We start from the raw sequence: 19,823 nt of genomic DNA on the forward strand, positions 1-19,823 counted from the left end.
AGAGCATGCTAAAATAAATAAAACGGATACATTTGGTCCTCCTGTAGATGATGACGACATTCAGTTTGATGACATTGCAGATGATGACGAAGATACAGTATCTAGAGTGAACTCAGTATTTTACATTCCATTCTTTCTGATCATTGTTCTACAAGTTTGGAATCTGGCCGTAGACCTCAAGGGAAAGTCTTTACTCTCATGATTCTAATTTGTTGAGGCAGAATGGTATGTTACTAAGGTCACTTCTTTTAAACCTGATAATGCTGTAGTATCTTAAGTGAAATGTTAAACAGCCTACTTTCTTCTTTTGATTTAAGGAACTTAAGGATAGAAGACCACATAAGAAAAAAATGCATTACTACCTTTCCCACTTTGACTACTTCCAGTAAGTAAAAGGATGTTTTTGAATAAACACTTATTTGCCTTGTAATAAAAAAAATCCCTCCAAATGACTTTAATGTTCAGCCAGGGTAATGAATCACTGGCTTAAGTCATGTCAACACCGACACTGCTGAATGTGGAGAGGCGAGACACCCAGACTCTATCTTTCACTTGAATCTCATGACCAGCTCTTTAAGGCAACTGTCACTTCTTTTTCTCCAACTTCCTGTCTTCCTCAGGCTCATCTGATGACCATAATTTGTTGAGACTCCAATAAGTAACACTTGCATATTTGTGTGCTACTGATGTTCTACATGATTTAGTCTTAACTCGTGTAGGTACCATTAAGGAATTGTTCCAAGATGGGATAATAGAGCTGTTGTCATTCACAATAGCTAGGAAATGGAATCAACCCAGATGCCCATTAACTAATGAGTAGATAATGAAGATGCAGTACACATACACAATGGAATTCTGCTCAGCCGTAAGTAATTTTGAAATTCATAGCAAAATGGATGGACCTGGAAAAAATGATACTATTATGCTTCTTGGATTGAGTGGACAGGAAGGGGCAAACCACTCTGGAGATGCTGGTTTAGCATATGTGCGCATCTGACCAGTGTTTGGATGACTTTTAAAACCCAATGAAATTACTAGTTCAGTGGTGTGGGGCATTAACAGATTTCCTTCTAAGGTGAAGGTTAAGTTTTGCATGTTTTGATTTACCACTAAGAAAGAATCAAACTGCCTAGTGGGCTGGTTAGGTTTTGGAAGCAGCACGCTCCTCCCTGGGTGTGATACCAAGTGACTTAGAAAGCTAATAGTTGTCAGTGGAGCAAATATCAGGAGGAGGCTCTCCAATTGCTGTGTAGGCTGCTGTGCCCCTTGGGCCACATGATCCAGCAGATCCAAAGGGACTTGAGTAGTACTTGTCACTGTCAGTGACAGATAGAGCTGTTATTTGGAGCCTTTGGCAGTCCCCCATGGATGAATCATAACACAGGTCCTTGGGATTTTGGAGTAAGGCCCTGCCATCATCTGCACACAATTATTTTCTCCTTTCGAGAGACAGCTCTTGGCTTGCTGTTGAGCCTGGGTACAGACTGAACACTTGACAATGGACCAGTTACCATGTGCTTTCAGCTACCCATCATGGGCTGGCTGTTCCCTGACTCTCCAGTCCATAAAGCTGCAACATGCACAGTAGCAGCCCATCATCAGAAGGAAGAGGTACATATGTGATTAGGCCCGAGCAAGGCCTGACGGTACAAGTAAGTGACATAAAGAAGTTGCCCAAATGCCTGTGGCTCCTATTCCTATTGCATTGCCTTCTTTTGCAAAGCATGCACTATAGCTTCATGGAGTGTGACCTACGATTGACGGAGGAGAAGAAGGCTAGTGCCTGGTGTACAGATGGCTCTGCATGCTATGCAGGCACCAGCACAAAGTGAGCAGCTGTAGCATTACAGCCCCTTTCTGGGACAACTTTAAAGAACTGTGGTGAAGTGAAGTCTTCACAATGGGCAGAACTTCAGGCAGGGCACATGGCTGTACATTTCCATTGGAAGGAAAAGTGACCGGATGTGTGGTCACGCACTGGTTCATGGGCTGTGGCCAGTGGTTTGGCTGGAGGGATCGCGACTTGGAAGGACCATGACTGGAGGATTGGAAAGACATTTGGGAGAAGGCGGGTGTAGACAGATCTTTCTGAATGGGTAAAGAACAATGCGAATGCTCATCAACAGGTGACTTCAGCAGAGGATGACTCTAATAACCAGAAAGGTTGATTCATCCTGTGGATAGCAGTCAACCTCTTTCCCCAGCCATCCCTGTCATTGCCCAGTGGGCCCATGAAAAAGTGGCCATGGTGGCAGGCTGGCTATGCATGGGTCCAGCAGCGTGGAGTTCCAGTCACTGAAGCTGACCTAGCCAAAGATGCTGCTGAGTGCCGGATCTGCCAGCAGCAGAGACCAACCCTGAGGCCCCATGTGGCACCATTTCCCAGGAGCAGCAGACAGCCTCCTAGTGGCGCATTGCCTACTGAACCATTTCCACCGTGGACGGGGCAGCATTTTGTCTTTACTCGAATACTTGCTCCCGGCATGGGTTTGCTTTTGCCGCACATAGTGCTTCTGCCAAAACTGCCACCTGTGGGCTTATGGAATGTTTCATCCACTGTCATGGTATTCACCTGGGCTTCTTAGAGAAGAGCCATGTGCACATTACTGGAGAATTCTCATCAGACACAAGAGTTTATGAGCTTACTGTCTTTTAAGGCATGTAATCCCTCTGGTTTTGATTTTGATTTCAGGGCTTAGATTGTGTCAGAAGTACCTTTGACACTTGTTTGTCCCCAAAACACCTACCTCGTATATATTTGTGAAGTGAGACTGTGACGTAAAAGAGAAACACGAGTGGTGGAGCAGGGAGGAGGGGCTCCCATAGACAGTCCAAGTCCTGTTTCCTGTTTGTCTTTCTCCCCGTCATTGTCCTGCCCTAGTCTACGCTTTCACGTTGAAGCCTCACTGTTCCTCGAGGCAACAGACAACCATAAACTAAACGATGGGCCTCAGAAAGGAATTCTATGTGAAGGAACCAAGAACAACAGCTGTGTCTCAGAAACTCTCCTGACATTCAGATTGCCCCTTTGTGCTTAAACATCCTTAAGCTGCTGGTAGATTGTTCCTGTTATATCAGAAACAGGCACCAGGGTTTTCCCCACACTGGGTACTAACAAGGAGTCTGTATTCTCTGCTCTGTGTTGGCTTTTCTAGAGGATTATGGGAATAAATACCCTTAAAATATCTGGCTTACCATGATTTTGGAGGGAAAAGATCACCTTGCCCCATGATTATGCCACCAATTTCCTAAGTATTTATAAGACTTTTTTTTTTTAAATCAAATTCAGAGGTCACTATACTATTTCCCCCTTTTGGGGCATCCCATTCCAATCTCCCTTTTATTTCCTTTGCTACATCAGCTTCTATTTCAACGGTGTCTCTGGGCTGAAGTTTTTCCTTCCAGTAGTCAAGAACCAAAAGAGCCTCATAACAAAGACAATGTGACGAGCCGGGAAATGTGGATCTTTGTCATTCCCAGCACACCTGGCAGAGGTGACAACACAGAGAGCTCATTCAGGGACTAGGCAGGCGGCTCACGTGAGAGCAGCGCATTGGCTTTCCCCGTGATGGCAGTGAGAAGAAGCGCTCCTTCAACCCAGGCCTGGGTCCAAGCCTGCGCTTCACATGTGTAAACATGAACATATCTTCTTAGCCTCTCTTGGTTGCCCACTTTTGACCGAAGACAAGTTCAAATATATTTCCATTTTTACCTTAAGAAAAGCAAGTGTGGGCTGGAGAGATGGCTTAGCCATTAAGCGCTTGTCTGTGAAGCCTAAGGACCCCGGTTCGAGGTTCGATTCCCTAGTACCCATGTAAGCCAGATGCACAAGGTGGCACGTGCATCTGGAGTTTGTTTGCAGTGGCTGGAGGCCCTCATGCACCCATTCTTTCTTTCTTTTGGCCTCTTTCTCTGTCTGCCTGTCGCTCTCAAATAAATAAAATATTTAAAAAGAAAAGAAAAGAAAAGGAAAGCAGTTGTATAAACTGCAAAGTCAGGGGAGGTTTAAGTGTGGCCTCCATTTTGGGGAGCAAAGGAATTCCGGGATGGAGAAACCAGAGCGCATGGTCTGGCTGAAAGATGACTACTGAAGTCATCTCCCCAACTCTGCCTTGTGGAAATGCAAAACCCCACATTTTATGAACCAGAAATCTAGGAACCGAGGTGAAATTCCTCCATTGCTAATCATCAGTTGTTTTTTTTTTTTTTAATCAAACACCATAAGAATCAAATATGCTTGTTAAACCAATAGGTCATCCTCCAGTTTGGCCTTCATACTAGCAGTGCTGGGATTTGTCCAGGGTAACTGTCTCTGGATAAGGAATCAGATGCTGACCAGCTGCAGGGCTGATGTCAGAGCACACGAATTAGCCTCAGCAGCTTTGCAGGGAGAGCCACAGGAATCTCCAGGCAGAACCGTGAGCATGGCTGCTGGGGAACGCCAAGGTTATTGTAGAGAAGAAGGGGAGTTCTCGCTGGAGCAAGGGTAGAGTGCCCAGAGCTGTGGAACCTTGTGACACTTAGAAGACTTTCCAAAGTACTCTCTGGCCAAGCATTGAGGGTGACGTGACAGTGAGCGTGAGAAGTGGCAGAGGAGGAACGAGGTGAAGCTGCAGAGAGGAGTTGGTACCTCATCAGGAGCGGCCAAGTGGGAGTTACCTTCTCATTGCTGCTACCAAGCTCTGGGCCAGAAGCAGCTCGTGGGAGGAAGGCACTTATTTCGGCCTGCAGTCTCTCAAAGAAGCTTCATGATGGCAGGGAAAGCATGGCATGAGCAGAGGCTGGGCATCGCCTCTGCCACAGCAGATGGAAACAGCAGCAGGAGGGTGAGGTGAACTCTGGCAAGGGGAGCTGGCTATAACAACACCCCTAAGCCCACCCCTCAAGACGCATTTCCTCCAGCAAGGCTCCTTCTCCCAAACTGCCATCAACTGGGAACCAAACATTCAAAACACATGAGTTTATGGGGCACACCTGATTCAAACCACCACGGTGGTGTTCTAAGGACTTTCACTTGTGTCATGAAGGACATGAGAGACACATTGCGAGATGACAGTCAGGACCTTGAAAACCTTAGTCTTGCAATTGAGGTGGCACCCATTACTGGCCCCCTGGCATGCTCATTAGCAGGTAGCATTTAATGGAATACAGTACCACTTAGGTAAGCAGGAAAGCTTTTGACTTGGTCCTCTCCAACCTCCTCTACCTCTTCCACACAGGCTTCAGTATATTTGACCGTTATTGTAGAGCAGAATTACACGCTTCTCATTATGCAAATTCCTAAACAATATCCTTGATTTTGCCACTTGGCTGGTAAAGACTATCAAGGCCTCTACAGAAAATGTTTGCCAACATCTGATGTAAAGTACCAATTTGTAATACTGTAGTGATGGTTGGGTCCCAGCGAGGCTGCAGTCCTCAGGCATTCAATCAGAACTAATCAAGGGGTTGCTATAAAGTGCTCTGTAGGTGTGATTGCCATCTACCCTTCCTTGGCCTTAAATAAAGCCAGTGCACCTCAATAATCTAGGTAGGTTTGACTTAAGAACTTGATGGGACTTAAGCGCAGAGCCGAGGGTCACTGAAAAAGAATTCTATCTGCAAACAGCAGTTTTTGCTCCTGCATGAATGTCCAGCCTGCTGTGCTGACAGATAGCTAATATTTTAGGGTTTTTTCTTTTTTTCAGGTAAATGGGCAAAATCACGATAGTATATAAGTACTTTGCACGGGAGAAAACAAACTTCTACAGTCTGAGCTGTAGAATTTCAGACTTGGGCAGTTCTACAGTGGCTTCAGGCAGTTACTTAGTGAATATGTATATATGTCCATGCAGACATATTTACACATGTCTACATGGCTATATATTGGGTCCTGTTATAGTTATCTTCTCAGTGCTTGGACAAAACACCAATCCAAAGCAGCTGTTGGGAGGAAGGTTTATTTTTTGGGGGGGTAGATTGCAGGCTCAAGGGTAAGCTCTGTAATGGCATGAGCACAGGTTGAACATCACCTGCAGGAGAGTGAGCTGGGCTGGGGGGAGAGTGCAAGGAGACTATAACACCCCTAAGCTCTTCCCCAGAAACACACCTCCTCCACCAAGACTCTACTTCCCAAACTGCCACTAGCTGGGAACCGAGCATTCAAACACATGGGGTGGGGGGGGCATCTGATTCAGAGCACCACAGATGCATATGCACATCCTATTGGCTCTGGTCCTTCTATGCATCCCTAACACAACTGCTGTCTATGAAAGACACTGTTCAACTTGCACTGCTTAAAAAAAAAAAAAAATAACAACAAAAAACAAAACAAAACACTGTCAATAAAATGAATTTTTTTTTTTTTTTTTTTTTTTTTAGTTTTTCGAGGTAGGGTCTCACTCTAGCCCAGGCTGACCTGGAATTCACTATGGAGTCTCAGGGTGGCCTTGAACTCTCGGTGATCCTCCTACCTCTGCCTCCCGAGTCCTGGGATTAAAGGCGTGCGCCACCACGCCCGGCTAAAATGAAATATTTTGTGGTAGCTGTCTGTCTCTCTTAGTTGACTAGAGGCTATGGCAGAAAAGGGTAGTGGAAATTAAGAATAAGAAAGAAAAAAATCAGGAAGATTTAAATCGCTCTAATCATTGTGGCCCCCAGAAGACATTTTCCTTTTAGGAAAGAATCTATTCCAAGAGCAAAAGTCGTGTTTTGTGATGGAAATGTGTGCCTAGGCCTTTCCATGGGGTCTCTTCTTGAGAGCCGCTGTGGCTGGCTGAGAATGCTGGTACGTAGTGGGCTTGTATCTTTCCAGAGGGGTGTATACTGTTTCACCAGCTCTCCCAAACCCTCCAGATAGATAGCCATCCCTTGTCACCCAGTGTCACCCGCTGTGCACACTGTCTCCTGTAATCCTAACAAAGCCATGTGATGGTGGTACAGACAAGGAAATGGAGTCATTTACCCAGGTTGGCGTTTGAACCTAGGTCTGACAGATGCCCACGATGAAGGAAAAGGCTCTGTTGACTCACTAGGCCCAGAAATCAGGGCAGCTCTGCACTTGTGGTTCTAGGTCCCGCTTGCCTGGAGAAGAAAGAAATTGAAGGTGGCCTTCCAGCCATTGCAGTGTGGTGTGGCCCTGCCAGAGGAGAAGGGGAGGAGGGAGCAGGAGCCTTAAGGTGGGGAGGGCGGGCCCCGAGAGAGAGAGTTTAAAAAGAGGAAGGAAGTGGGGCCCAGCAGGGCGCCCAGCCGCTCCAGCACCACACCAAGGCCCTGGAGCTCCCTGCTTCAGCTATGGCCCCCTGGCGCAAAACCGACAAGGAGCGGCACGGTGTGGGTAGGTGTGGGCATCTGATTTGCAGTGGGGAGAAGGGCAGGTGGCAGGTGGGCCTCAGGCAGGAAGATGCCACAGAACCTGAGACAGGCAAGGCAGGACATGCAAGTCAAGGTCTGAGGCACTGGGCCTCCTTCTGTCTGTCGGGGGCTGGCAGGGATGCCAAGGACAGAGAGAAGTAGGCACCCACCTAGCAAGCTGTGACCAGCGCTGCCCGCTCGGGAGCTCAGGTTTCCTGACCACTTGTACATTCCTGAGATGGGCTCTCCCTGAGCACTTGGTGCCCCGCCCCTCGTGCCAGGCTGTGCCCTTCGTGCCGCACTTTTGGCCCTAGAATGCTTCCTGTCACCTTTTGTGGAGCTGTATCGTCTGCTTGTTTGCTCTGCTTATTCTTCTGGACCTGATAACCACCCGCCTCCATCAGGCATCCAGAGAGACTGTTTGGAAGGGAACTAAAGCTGGAGAGCCCTGGAAGGCTTTGGGGGGGGCGGGGGAATGGCACTTGCCAGGTTCTCTGGAGGAAAGCTAAGAAGACAGTCTCATCAGCTTCAGCCATCTAGGTTCCCAGAAGCCTCTGGTTCAAGCTGAGCGCGGAAGTGGTGGCTGGGTGGGGGGAAGGGAGGTGTCAGGTACTGGGACTCTTTTTAAGCGGCATGGGTGAGGCAGTCTTGCTAAACTTACATGTGACTTTAAAGGAGGTCACTCTGGAGATGGCTACGTAGGCGGATCCCCACACTCCACTCCAGAGAGGAAGATTCAGCTGGTCAGGCTCAACTTGGACAATTCAAGGCCAAGAGAGATTAGATGCAGGAAGGCCACACAAGAGCGACCTCAGTTTGGGAAAGGCTGCTGTAGGGAGCTCAGATTCATTCTGGCTTTTCCTGGCACTTTAAGATGTACGGCCCCCCCCTGTCCAGGAAATGGATTCTCAGCTATCCATCTGTTAAATGGAAAGTTTAAACTAGACCTGAATAAAAGCCCGTCTGAACTTCTCCAGCTGTCCTTTCCAGCTGAGGTAACAGGCAGGTCACCTGTACAAGGACACAGAGGCTATGCGGTTGGGCAAGCTAGATTTGCAGGAGCCACTGTGGTCTAAGAGGTGAGAGCTCAGAAGGTCCAGGAAAGAAGAACTCGCAGCATCTTTGCCTGTGAGGAAAGGTGCAAGGAAGCCAATGATTCAGCACAGAATGAGCTCAGGCCACATTTTGGAGGACTGTCAGTTTATGTTTGTTTTTTTTAAAAATATTTATTTATTTATTTATTTATTTATTTATTTATTTATTTATTTATTTATTTAAAAGAGAGAGTGATAGGGAGGAAGAGGCAAACAGAAAGACAGAATAGGTGTGTCAAGGCCTCCAGCTACTACAAATGTACTCCAGATGCATGCGCCCCCTTGTGCATCTGGCTTATGTGTGTCCTGGGGAATTGAACCAGGGTCTTTAGCCTTCACAGGCAAACACCTTAACCACTAAGCCATTTCCTCATCCCCCATTCTTTTTTTTTTCTTTCTCATTTTAAGTCTGGTTGTTAATACCTTTTTTTATGTCAAAGAATTCCTTTACAAAGCACACGGTAGATAATAGTCAAGGAAGCTTGGAAGAAGAAAAAAAGTTAGAGTGTGTGTGGAGTTGGGAAGGCTTGAATGATCTCAAGATGTTTTCCCATTTGGTTTACCCTTCATAATAGATGACATCCTGTGGCCTCATTGATGTGGGTGTTGGCATCAAGTACCTGGGGGGAGGGCATGGATTTGGGGAGGTCACTTCATCACCAGAAGCATTTGGTTTAAGTTGTCAGAAGTCTGGTGGGCAGTAGGAAGATCCATGTATACATATATTACATATAGTTTCTTACCAGGTTATTACTCATCTTGCTTCCTGACATGCACTCATGGGCTTCCTGAAGAGACAGAGGGTAGATATCTTCCCAAACAAGGCAGTGTGTTCACAAAGCAAAATGGGCACAGCCTCTGCCTCGAGGAGTTCTGTGGAAGGTTAGGAACTTGGGTTGTGTAGTCAGCACTGAGACCAACCCCAGACCTGTTTCTTCATCTACAAGCGGGGGTTGATGGTGGTGATGCAGGTCTGATGAAATCATTTTGGGGGTGAATGGAGTGGTGACAGTTAAGCATGAGGGAATGTTCTTGGCTTGGTGAGAATGAGAGGCCAGCATTAAAGGGCTTACTTTAAAAGTTGCAGAAGCAAGAGAGACAGAATGATATCCCCAAGACCAATGTCCAAACAGCCATTCCTTGTAAGAATGTGGGAGTTTAAGGTTGTTTTTTTTAAAGAGCCATTTATCATAAATCATCTTTAATGTATCCATGTAAAACAGGTATTTTTAAAAATTACTCCCTTTTTACAAAATTGAGGTCCTAAATTTACATAACTTCAAAGTAGCAAAGCTGACCTTTAAACTCAGTCACCTTCAGACCAAAAGGAGCTTCGGGAAGGAAAGGGCTTATTTCGGCTTACCGTTTCAAGGGGGAGGTTTCATCATGCCAGGGAAAGAAGACTTCGAGGCAGGGATCTTCAGGTCAGAGCTAGAGTAGGGATTTGTATGCTCTGAAGAAGGACCTGTTATAAAGATCTCTGTGGGGCCTCAATTGTGCTCATAGGAAGAAAAAGCTTCTCTACATCATGGCTGGAACCCTGTAAATTAGACTGAGACAGATTAACAAGACAAACACAAACAGCGGGTTATTAGCATGTGCATTGGGCACATGGGAATATCCCAAAGAGAGTTTCCAGAGTTGGCATATCAGCAAATGAACAGTGATCTTAGAGGAATGCCCGGGCAAAGGGGAAGGGGCGTAGGGCTTTTAGTGATAGCAAACCGAGAAAGGTCAATGGTGGAGGACACTAATGGGATGATGCTTATTCAGTCAAGGCCACCTTGACTTTCTGTGATTTTCATGGCTATACAACATGTCTGGAAGAGGCGTCCCTTATTTATTAGAAATCCCTGATTTCGTCAATTGAAGGAACATCCAGAAAGGCTTCTTGTGTCAGTTCTTTTTTCCTTCAGCTTAAAATAATCATTTTCCTAACGTGCCATATTTTGGGGTGATATATTTTGATCCCCTAGAGCTCAGAAACTTGTTCTGACCACTTGTTTCTAGCTGAGGTTTTGAACTGCTGTGTGGTATGTGGAAAGTATTCCTTGGTCCTTGCTGAGGAATGAGGAGTCATCTGTCTCATGCTTCTTCCCTAGCTTCTGTGACAGCTGGCAATCTCAGGCATTTCGTGGCTTGTCAGTATGTCATCTGTCTTCACTGCCACTCTCCCTATGGCACTGTGTCTCCAGATTTTCTGTCTTGATAGGACGCTGAGTTATAATGGATTAGGGATTACGCTCATGATCCCATTTTTAACTTGATTACCTTTGTAAAGAGTCTATCTTGAAATTAAGTTCACATTGTCATGTACTGAGGATGAACATGCTAAGATCACTTTATTTTTGCAGGGCAGCAAGAATGAAATCATAAGAGCTTCTGCAAAAGCACAGGGAGGGTCTTTCTGTATGGAAGAATCCACCTGGGGTGGGGGGGGGGATGCAGCTGCAGCGCAGGACCTTGGACAGAGCTGCTCTGTGCTTCTATCTGGGGTGGGCAATGGTTGTAAGAGACAGGATTCACTCGGTTAGGTCAATTGAGAAGTGTGCAGTGTGTGGGTCAAGGAGTATGCTCGGAGGAATCACCTGACAACCCAAGAGTCACAAACAGCCAAACCTCCAAAAAGGCCTGAATTGGGCAGTTGCAAAACATCAACTTATCCTCTCCTGGATTCTTGGATTCTGAATACATCATCAGCTCTGCTCTCTCTTCCTGGCAACTTGCTCTGATTCTATGTCTCTTTCATACTTTCCATTTTCTGTAACACCCTACCACAACACCTGCACCATCTCTGCATGACCTTGTACTCCATTGCATCTTTTGTGCTTATTTGTTCAGAGTTGAAAGAGAAAGGACCCAGAGTGGTAGTTTTTGAGAAGGGACTCATTTCAAAGATCATTGCTGGCCTGAGGATGGGCCCCACTCTATGTAGGATGCTGACTTGCCATGGCTATGGACTGGAGCCGCATGACTGATCTAATGAGGTTTTGCAGGTAAACAATACTCTTTGCTTAGAAAGCATGAGTAGAGACCAGAGAGAGTAGTGCAATGCACTTGCTTGCAAAACTTGACCCTGGTTTGATTCTCCTGTCTCCATGTAAAACCAGATGCACAAAGTGGTGCATATGTCTGGAGCTCTGGAGTTCTCTATGACAGTAGGAGGCCCTGGTATGCCCATACTCTCTCTCTCATAAATAAATAAATATATATGTATATATTTTTAAAAGTGTGAAAAGGATATGCTTCCTAAACATCCAGAGTAGAATTCTGTTTCAGAGGGACAGTGCTATTCTTATTATCAAAGGCACCAAACAGGTAAGGAGAAGGAATAAAGAGCAGCATTAACCCAGTCACTCATTGATCATTCCATTTATTTCCTATACATTTGATTGACATTTCCCATGTGATAGCCACAATACTAGCGACTGGTGTTACTAGAATTAGGTCTGAATGACCCCCTCCTGTGTATGGAGTTCATAATCTTCTAGGGAAGACAAAAGAACTTAGTGAGTCAACTCATGACATAAAATTATAAGTTGTGATGGTGGCACAAGCCTTTAATCCCAGCACTTGGGAAGCGGAGTTAGGAGGATTGCTGTGAGTTCCAGGTCAGCCTTGGCTAGAGTGAGACCTTACCTTGCAAAAACCAATAATAATAATGATTACTATTAATAAGTTGTGATAGATGCCATTGAAATAATTGGATATTTTTTCCTTGGTTGAAAATATTATAGGGTAGAATCTTAAAACAGATCACCTGGGTAGGCCTCTGAGGAGCAATGATAGGAGCATTCTAGAGGAAATTCTTAGAGGTATCTTATTATATATATCTTTGCAATCAAAGCTGATGGTGTCTTTGGACGAGATCCCAGAAATTACTCTGGTTCAACAATAACACATGTATGAGAAATCTAATTCCATCTTGCTACTGATTCTTAGGTGTTTGGTCTTCTACTTCTTGGTACATCAGCCACTTGGGGTTGTTTAGGAATTCCCACTGGCCTGGTCGATCAAGACCATGTGAGGGGATTGTCCTAATTCCTGGAATTAGGGGGCCATCTTGCCTTCAACCATTATGGCTGTGCCTCAGTGAACTTTGGTGACACAGCATGTTTTCTAAGCTCTGTTCCCTCCTGAGTTCACCAACTGTGTAGTTCTGAGACAGGAAGTATGGAGCCATAATACTCCATTTCCTTCTGGATCTTCAGACTTACTGCTATTGTTTTTAATGCTTACAACCCTTTTAATTTAATAGTCAATTACACATGGCTGCCACGGTCTGTGTTCTGCAGCATATGTTGTACAAATGGGGGACAATGACATTTACTGCCATCTAACTCCATGGGAATCTGGGTAGTGACACCACAGATGTTCCCTCTAATAGGTGCTTTCTCCCTTCTTCCTACTTCTTGTATTTGTTGTGAATTGAGAAGCAGTCGGGCTGAGTCAGTCAGTAAATCATTTAAGTCTTACATTGTGTTTTGTTCCTTTTAAAATTATTTATTTATTTATTTGCAATAAAGAGAAAGAGAGAGAGAGACAGATAGACTGCCTCTTGCCACTGCAAATAAACTCCAGATTCCATGTGCCACTTTTTGCTCCTGGTTTTATGTGCATGGCTGGGAAATTGAACCTGGGCCAGAAGGCTTTGCAAGCAAGTTCCTTTAACCACTAAGCTCTTTCCCCAGCCCAGCACGGGCATCATCACAGAATTTGCTGAGGGATTCTTGCCGGGCCCTAACATGTGGAAAGGATCACATGGTGAAACTGAACAAGTATATTGATTCAAGTTTCTCTTTCCATTTTAAAGCCATGCTGAGGGTCTTAACCTCATGAAGTCATCCAATCCTAATTACTTCCCAAAGGCCCTACTTCCAAAGTCCAGTAGTGTATGAATTTTGGAATTACATTTACAACACATGGACTTCTGGAGGACACATTGTCTTGTAGTTATGTAAATGTACATTGTCTTTCCCACTGGCTAATGTGCTGTCTGTGGGCAGAGCTCTATTAGGGATTAATTCTGAGTCCATGTAGCTCAAGGCCAATAGCAGGAAAGCAGGAGGTCAGAGAAACTAATTACTGTAACCAGTGGGCTCCCTCGAGTATCCATCCAGTGGAAGCTAAGTCCCCCTATCTGCCCACAAAAAAATGTGCACATGTGCAGTTTGTGGTATGATTTCACTCAAACCTATTCCTAGAAGCCAGCTAAGGTCTGTGAGAATGTGTACCTAGTAATTATTCTTTTTTTAAATCTTATTTTATTTTTTCTCATTTTTTTAAAACATTTTTCATGATTATAAAAAAATATCCCATGGTAATACCTTCCCCTCCCCATCTCAATAAGTCTCTTTTATTTTGATGTCGTGCTCTTTCCCTCCTCTTATGATGGTCTTGTGTAGGTATAACTATTTTTTTTTAAAAATTAAAAAGCTATTTATTGATTTATTTCAGAGAGAAGCAGATAGACAGAAAGAGAGAGAGAGAGAGAAAAGCAGATAGAGATAGAGATAGAGATAAGATAGAGATAGAGATAGAGAGAGATAGAGATAGAGAGAGAGAGAGAGAGAGAGAGAGAGAGAGAGAGAGAGAAAGAGAAAGAGAGAGAGAGAGAGAATGGGTGGGCCAGGGCTTCCAACCACTGCCAATGAACTCCAGACACATGTGCCACCTTGTGCCTCTGGCTTACATGGGTCCTGGGGAACCAAACCCAAGTACTTTGGCTTTGCAGGCAAGCACCTTAACTGCTAAGCCATCTCTCCAGCCCTTTTCTTTAAATATTGCAATAGACACAGCCAAAACTTTCTGCTCAAAGAATGAATTCTTGGGGCCAGGAGCTGCAAAGTATCAGAAAACAATTCTCATGCTGTAAATCAGTTTGTCACCTGAGGGTCTGCTACGGGTAGCTCTGAGTTGGGGATTGGATGCAGAGTCCCTGCCTTTGGGAACCTTACAGCCCAGTGGTAATCTCTCTCTGTACATGAGGTGGCAAAGGGTACCGCTGTTAGCATCAGTGTCCTGCTTCACAGGCTGTGGCAGGAGCGCCTCTGGCTTCCGCTACCAACCACATCATATTTATTTTTGTGCAGTCCGGTGTTAAATTGTCTGGGATCGTGCATAGAATGTAAGCTGTATGACAGCAAGACGGTATCTCTGTCTAGCTCAGAGGAGGTGCTGCATTAGCTGTTGATAAGATGGATGGATGGATGGCTGAGCAGGTGGGTAGAGGTATGGTTGGGAGAGTTGACCCAGCGACGTAGGGCGGGAAGTTTTTCATTTTCTGTGACTTCACCAGGTTCAGATGGACTGAGCTACTCCATCTTGTCTTCACCCTCCTGCTTCACGGAACCCTTCCCTGCCAGGATGCTGTCTGTGTCCTGGGGAAGCACCACAGTAAGGAATGACCAGTGTGCTTGTGCGCTGGTGTCCAGATGTTGGACCTTTGCAGTGGGCCGAGCCTGCCGGTTCACCCTGGAACTCCATTAACAAGGCCCTGGTGGTTGGGCTGGAGAGATGGCTTAGCAGTTAAGCGCTTGCCTGTGCAGCCTAAGGACCCCGGTTCGAGGCTCGGTTCCCCAGGTCCCACGTTAGCCAGATGCACAAGGGGGCGCACGCGTCTGGAGTTCGTTTGCAGAGGCTGGAAGCCCTGGCGCGCCCATTCTCTCTCTCTCCCTCTATCTGTCTTTCTCCCTGTGTCTGTCGCTCTCAAATAAATAAATAAAAATTTTAAAAAAAAAGAAGGCCCTGCTGTCCATCCTCACCCATCCGGCTGATTCCCGGCCCTGCTCCTTGCCCTTTCCACACCTCTTCTCTTGCCCTTTGCCCTTCGTCAGGCTCTCCTCCCTCTAGTTTCACTTCCCTCATGGGGCCTCGCTCGTCCTCTGACAGCCCATAGCTGCTGTGGCTGCAGCTAGACTCTTCCGTCTTGTTTGTTTTGACTTTTCAAGTAGATTTCCAGGGCCGAGAGCCAGCGCCATCTCCTGCTCTACACTGCAGGATTCAGCAGATTGATAACAGATGTTACACTTAGGGGGTGGAGGGCGATTTGGTCGATTTCAATGTAACTTCTCACCCTCCCCCGCCAACTCCAATGTGTGAAAGCAAGTGTATGTAATAACGTGTGTGTGTGTGTGCGCGCGCGCGTGTGTGCATGCTTGCCTGTACTTGTGAGAGTACTGACACAGAGACAGTCAAATGCCAGCATCATTAACTAAAGCAGGAGTTCTCAGCACTGCTGCTCCTGTGAGTCCGATGTTTCTTTTCTTGGCCGGGACGGGGGAGGGTCATCCTTTACATTGTATAATGCAATATCGGTCCATTTTCTCTTGCTATCATAACATAACCAAAGCAGGATACATATAAAGAAAAGAACTTTGTTTAGGTCGTAATTTTGGAAGCTGAACATTAAGACTCGCCAGCGGCCTTGGGGCAGCAGCAGCGGAGCACTCCATGGCCAGCGGCAGGTATCACAGTGATGAGGGTGGAAGGCGAGAACCGTCAGAAGGGCCCAAGGCTGGGGAGGGTTAACAGCTTGCTCTTTTCAGTGCCTTTCTCTCAGGAACAAACTGGTCTCCTTTTGAAAGGCAATGCCCCTAGTGACCTAATAACCTTCTACTAGGCTCCGCCTCTATGGGCGTCACCACTTTCTGATACCACCACTCTGTGGACCAAGTCTCCAGTGCCCGTGTGGTACAGGCCGACCGTGTGCAAACCATAGCAGGGGTTAAGTAACACCTTTGGTCTGTACCCATTAGAAAGAACCTGTAGTCCTCCACCACACCCCAAGTCAGAACAAGAAAAATTATCACTAGGGGAAAAATAGCCCCTGATTAGGAGTCACTGACTTGAGATTTTATCGTCAGAATCCCCAACATTCCTGCTATTGTGTGGCAGGCCTCTGTGGCTCACTAAATGCTGAATAATAGTGCGCAGCCCAGGAGGCTGTTGTCATGGTCCAGCGAGGGACCTGGAGCTCCTGGCACAGTGGAGGCGCCAAGCCCATCCCCCCAGTAGCAAGGCAAGTGGTAGAAAGGTAGAGGCCATGCTTTGGAGGCCAGTCTGCTTGTGGCAAAATCACGACTTGCTTTTCTTACTGTCACCCTGATCATTTGCTTGGCCTTTTATGACCTCTGCCTCCTTAGCTGTAAAATAGGACAATAATTACGCCCACTGCTGGAACTATGGTGAGGACTAAATAGATGGTTGTCCAGGAGGGCTTTGGGGAGCTCCGCTGGTGAGTCAAGTCCTCTGCTGTCATCTGGCTGGGTCCCCCTCCTCCACGCCCCTCTTCCTTCTACTCTACTCTTCTGCCTTCTTCCCCTATCTTCTAGGCCCTGGTTGGCTGACATGCACCTAGATTTTGAGCTTTGCTGGGTTACGTCAGCTGCCCTCTCTGGAGCCACGTCACAGTGCTGCTGTGGTGCTGAGGCTGCTGGCTGCCTTGTCTTTGGCACACCACACTGCTGGTGCATTTCCAAGAGTGCATTGAACCTGACTGTGAGGTGGGTGTGCAGGCCACATCTGCTTCCCCCTGGAGTGGAGGATCTGTGAAGCCCAGCTCAGGGTCTGGAGAAGTGAGCTTCAGCTGGTTTTCTTTCTCCATTATTGTTTTTGTTCTTCTTACATAGAAACATATCTAAACTCTCTGAACACTTGCTGTTGGCTGAATCATCTGTTTTCAAACATGCCAGGAAGGGGCAAGGTCCTAAATGAGGCAGAGGGATCAAACTAGAAGGGTCATAGGACACTTGATGTCTACAAACAAATTGGCAGTGTTCTGGGTCAGCATGTCTTAAAGCACCCTCAAGAAAGTCACTTCCTATCAACCTAACTGGTATACATACAGAGCTCAATAAACGTTGATTGCATGTCTACTGTGGGCCAGGTGTTTTTCTCAGTTCTGGGAATTTAGTTGCTTACAAGACGAAGCTGAGGGAATGCAAGACATAAACAAATCCCAGTGCATATAGTGTGATGCCTGGAGCAGGTTATTAGGGAAGCAAGGACTTGACTCTGCTCTGTGTTCAAGTCCACTTTCTACAGCTTTGTATCCATGTGACCATGGATAATTTCTTTCTTTCTTCCCTCCCCCCTCCTTTCCCTTTCCTCTCACTCCCTTCCATCTCCTCTCTGTTTTTGTTTTTTTTTTTTTTGGTTCATTTGTTTGGCAGTGTTGGGAATTGAACCCAGGGCTTAACTCACTTAGTAAGTGAGTTTACACTGAGCTAATTGCCTAGATGAGTTCTTGAACTTCTCTTTGTGTGTGTGTGTGTGTGTGTGTGTGTGTGTGTGTGTGTGTGTATACAGATAAGTGTGTTCATATGGAGGCCAGAGGATAGCCTCAGGTGTCATTCTGCAGGAATTGGGTTTACCTTTCTTTGAGACAGGTTCTTTTACTGTCCTGGAACTTGCCAAGTAAGTTATATTGACTGGCCAGTCTCCCCAGATCTGGGATTACAGGCACATGCCATCACACCTGGCATTTAGTGTATGGGTTCTGGGATGAAACTCAGATCCTCATGCTTGTGAGGTTAGCATTTTATGGACTGAGATATCTCCTTTGCCCCAGTTCTTTATGCTAGACAGAGAATAATTAGTCAGAGGATGGGAAGGTTTGAATGTAAATGTCCTCCATAGCCTCAGGGTTTTTTTTTTTTTTTTTTTGTGATTGAGCTTCCTACTTAGTCTCCAGCTGTTGGAGCCTTTGGGAGATAGAGCCTTGCTTGAGGAGGAGTGTGTCAGTAGGGTGGACTTTGATGTTGATGAGCCCAACCTACTGTGTGTTCAAAACCAGCTCATGCTGGCTGTTGTCTTGCCGCTGTGGATGTGAAATGTGAGATGTGAGCCTGCTTCCTTCATCATGACAAAACTCTCCCCTGAAACTGTAAGCCTGCAGGGCACCCTTTCCTCCCACAAGCTGCTTCTGGTTGGGTGTTTTGTCTTAGCAAGGAGAAGGTAAACTGCAACAAAGTATTACTGTGAAGATTAAATTAATGGACGCAAATAAGTTATCTTATCTGTCACTGTGTTCAATGCTCAGAATGGCAGGCCCGCCTGCAGCATGTCTCCTGAGGAAAGTAGGGACTTAGTGCTTTGCCTTTAAGTACTAAGTACTCGTTTACCACTTTTGGGGAAATACTGTGTGCAGTGCTGAGATGTAGATGACTCAATTATCTGTCTGTTTATCTACTTATCTGTCTTTTTTTTCTGGTAGATAAGCTATTTCCCTTTCTTTTTAAAAAAAACTTTCTGGTTGGCATCTTCCATAAGTATAAACAATATGCCATGATTATAATGTCCTTGCACCATCCTGTCTTTTCCCCTTCTTAAATTCCCCTTTAATTAAATACCTTCTTCTTTCCAACAAGTTTTCTCTCCTATTTTGATGCCATCATCTTTTCTCCTTCCTCTTATGCAGGTCTTGTGTGGTCATGAATATCAAGGCCAACTTGTATCGGGAAGACGGTATTGTAGGCACTCCTTCCCTTCCTTTGGCTCTTACATTCTTTCTGACACCTCTTCTGAAATGGTCTCTGAGCCTTGGGTGTGTGTGTGTGTGTGTGTGTGTGTGCTGTGATAGAGATGTCACAATTAGTGCTGAATACTCCACTTTCCTTGCCTATAAATAAAGGGAAGCATTGCTTTGAATTTCTAACACTGCACAAGACACAAACACTACTCTAGCTGTATCTGTGAGCCACACGACTATCACACTGGCTTTTAATTTCACCTTGTGTCCCTTGAATTGGGCTCTTGGTGAGTGGAGTTCCGTCATATCTTTAGGTAGAACTGACGGTGCACAGCACACGATGCAGGAGGAGTCCAAGTCCTCGGTGGGAGGGAAGGGACTGCCTATGCTGGAGAGCCAGGAGTGGCTCTGTGCCCTGGCTGAGGGTCAAGGCTGGGGGTAAACTTGTCCCCCTGCTCCATTCTCTGTCATAGGGGATGGGTAATGATGTCAGTGGGTTTTTTACTTTTGCCCTTTTTTCTGTCTTCCTCTAGTTCTTCCACCTTTCCCATCACACACTTAAAAGTGAGCAGCATTTAGGCCCCTAGTGATCTGCTCTCACCTTGGCCTTTGAAACAGGATCAGAGATCAGCAGTCACATTTAGCTAAGGGTGGCATCTTGGCCTGGAGTTTCCTGTTAGTCATTTAGAAAAATTTAACAGAACCCAGTTGGTGAGAAAGCCACTTCCTTTGTTAGCTTCTACTCCAGTGAAGCTTTGAGAATCAGCCAGTCCTTAGATACACGGTTTGAAGATCTGATGGGCATTTTTATTTTGAGGCATGGTCTCACTCTCAGCTAGGCTGTTCTCCAGCTCACAGGGATCCTCCTACCTCAGCTTCCTGGATGCTAGGATTATGAGCATGTGCCAACCAAACTGCCACCAAAG

General features: G+C 45.9%; 1 protein-coding gene across 1 annotated transcript in view; it reads left to right on the top strand.

Annotated features, from left to right (window-relative positions):
- Window positions 1–7,220: 7,220 nt before the first annotated feature.
- Dock2 (dedicator of cytokinesis 2) overlaps window positions 7,221–19,823 on the top strand; it is a 469,609-nt gene continuing 457,006 nt past the window's right edge. The window contains exon 1 of the mRNA XM_045152647.1: window positions 7,221–7,315. Within this exon, the coding sequence (XP_045008582.1) occupies window positions 7,273–7,315 (43 nt within the window). The 5' untranslated portion in view covers window positions 7,221–7,272. The remainder of the gene's footprint in view (window positions 7,316–19,823) is intronic.

The sequence above is a fragment of the Jaculus jaculus genome, chromosome 6 (genome assembly GCF_020740685.1).
Source record: "Jaculus jaculus isolate mJacJac1 chromosome 6, mJacJac1.mat.Y.cur, whole genome shotgun sequence".
NCBI classification, from domain to species: domain Eukaryota; kingdom Metazoa; phylum Chordata; class Mammalia; order Rodentia; family Dipodidae; genus Jaculus; species Jaculus jaculus.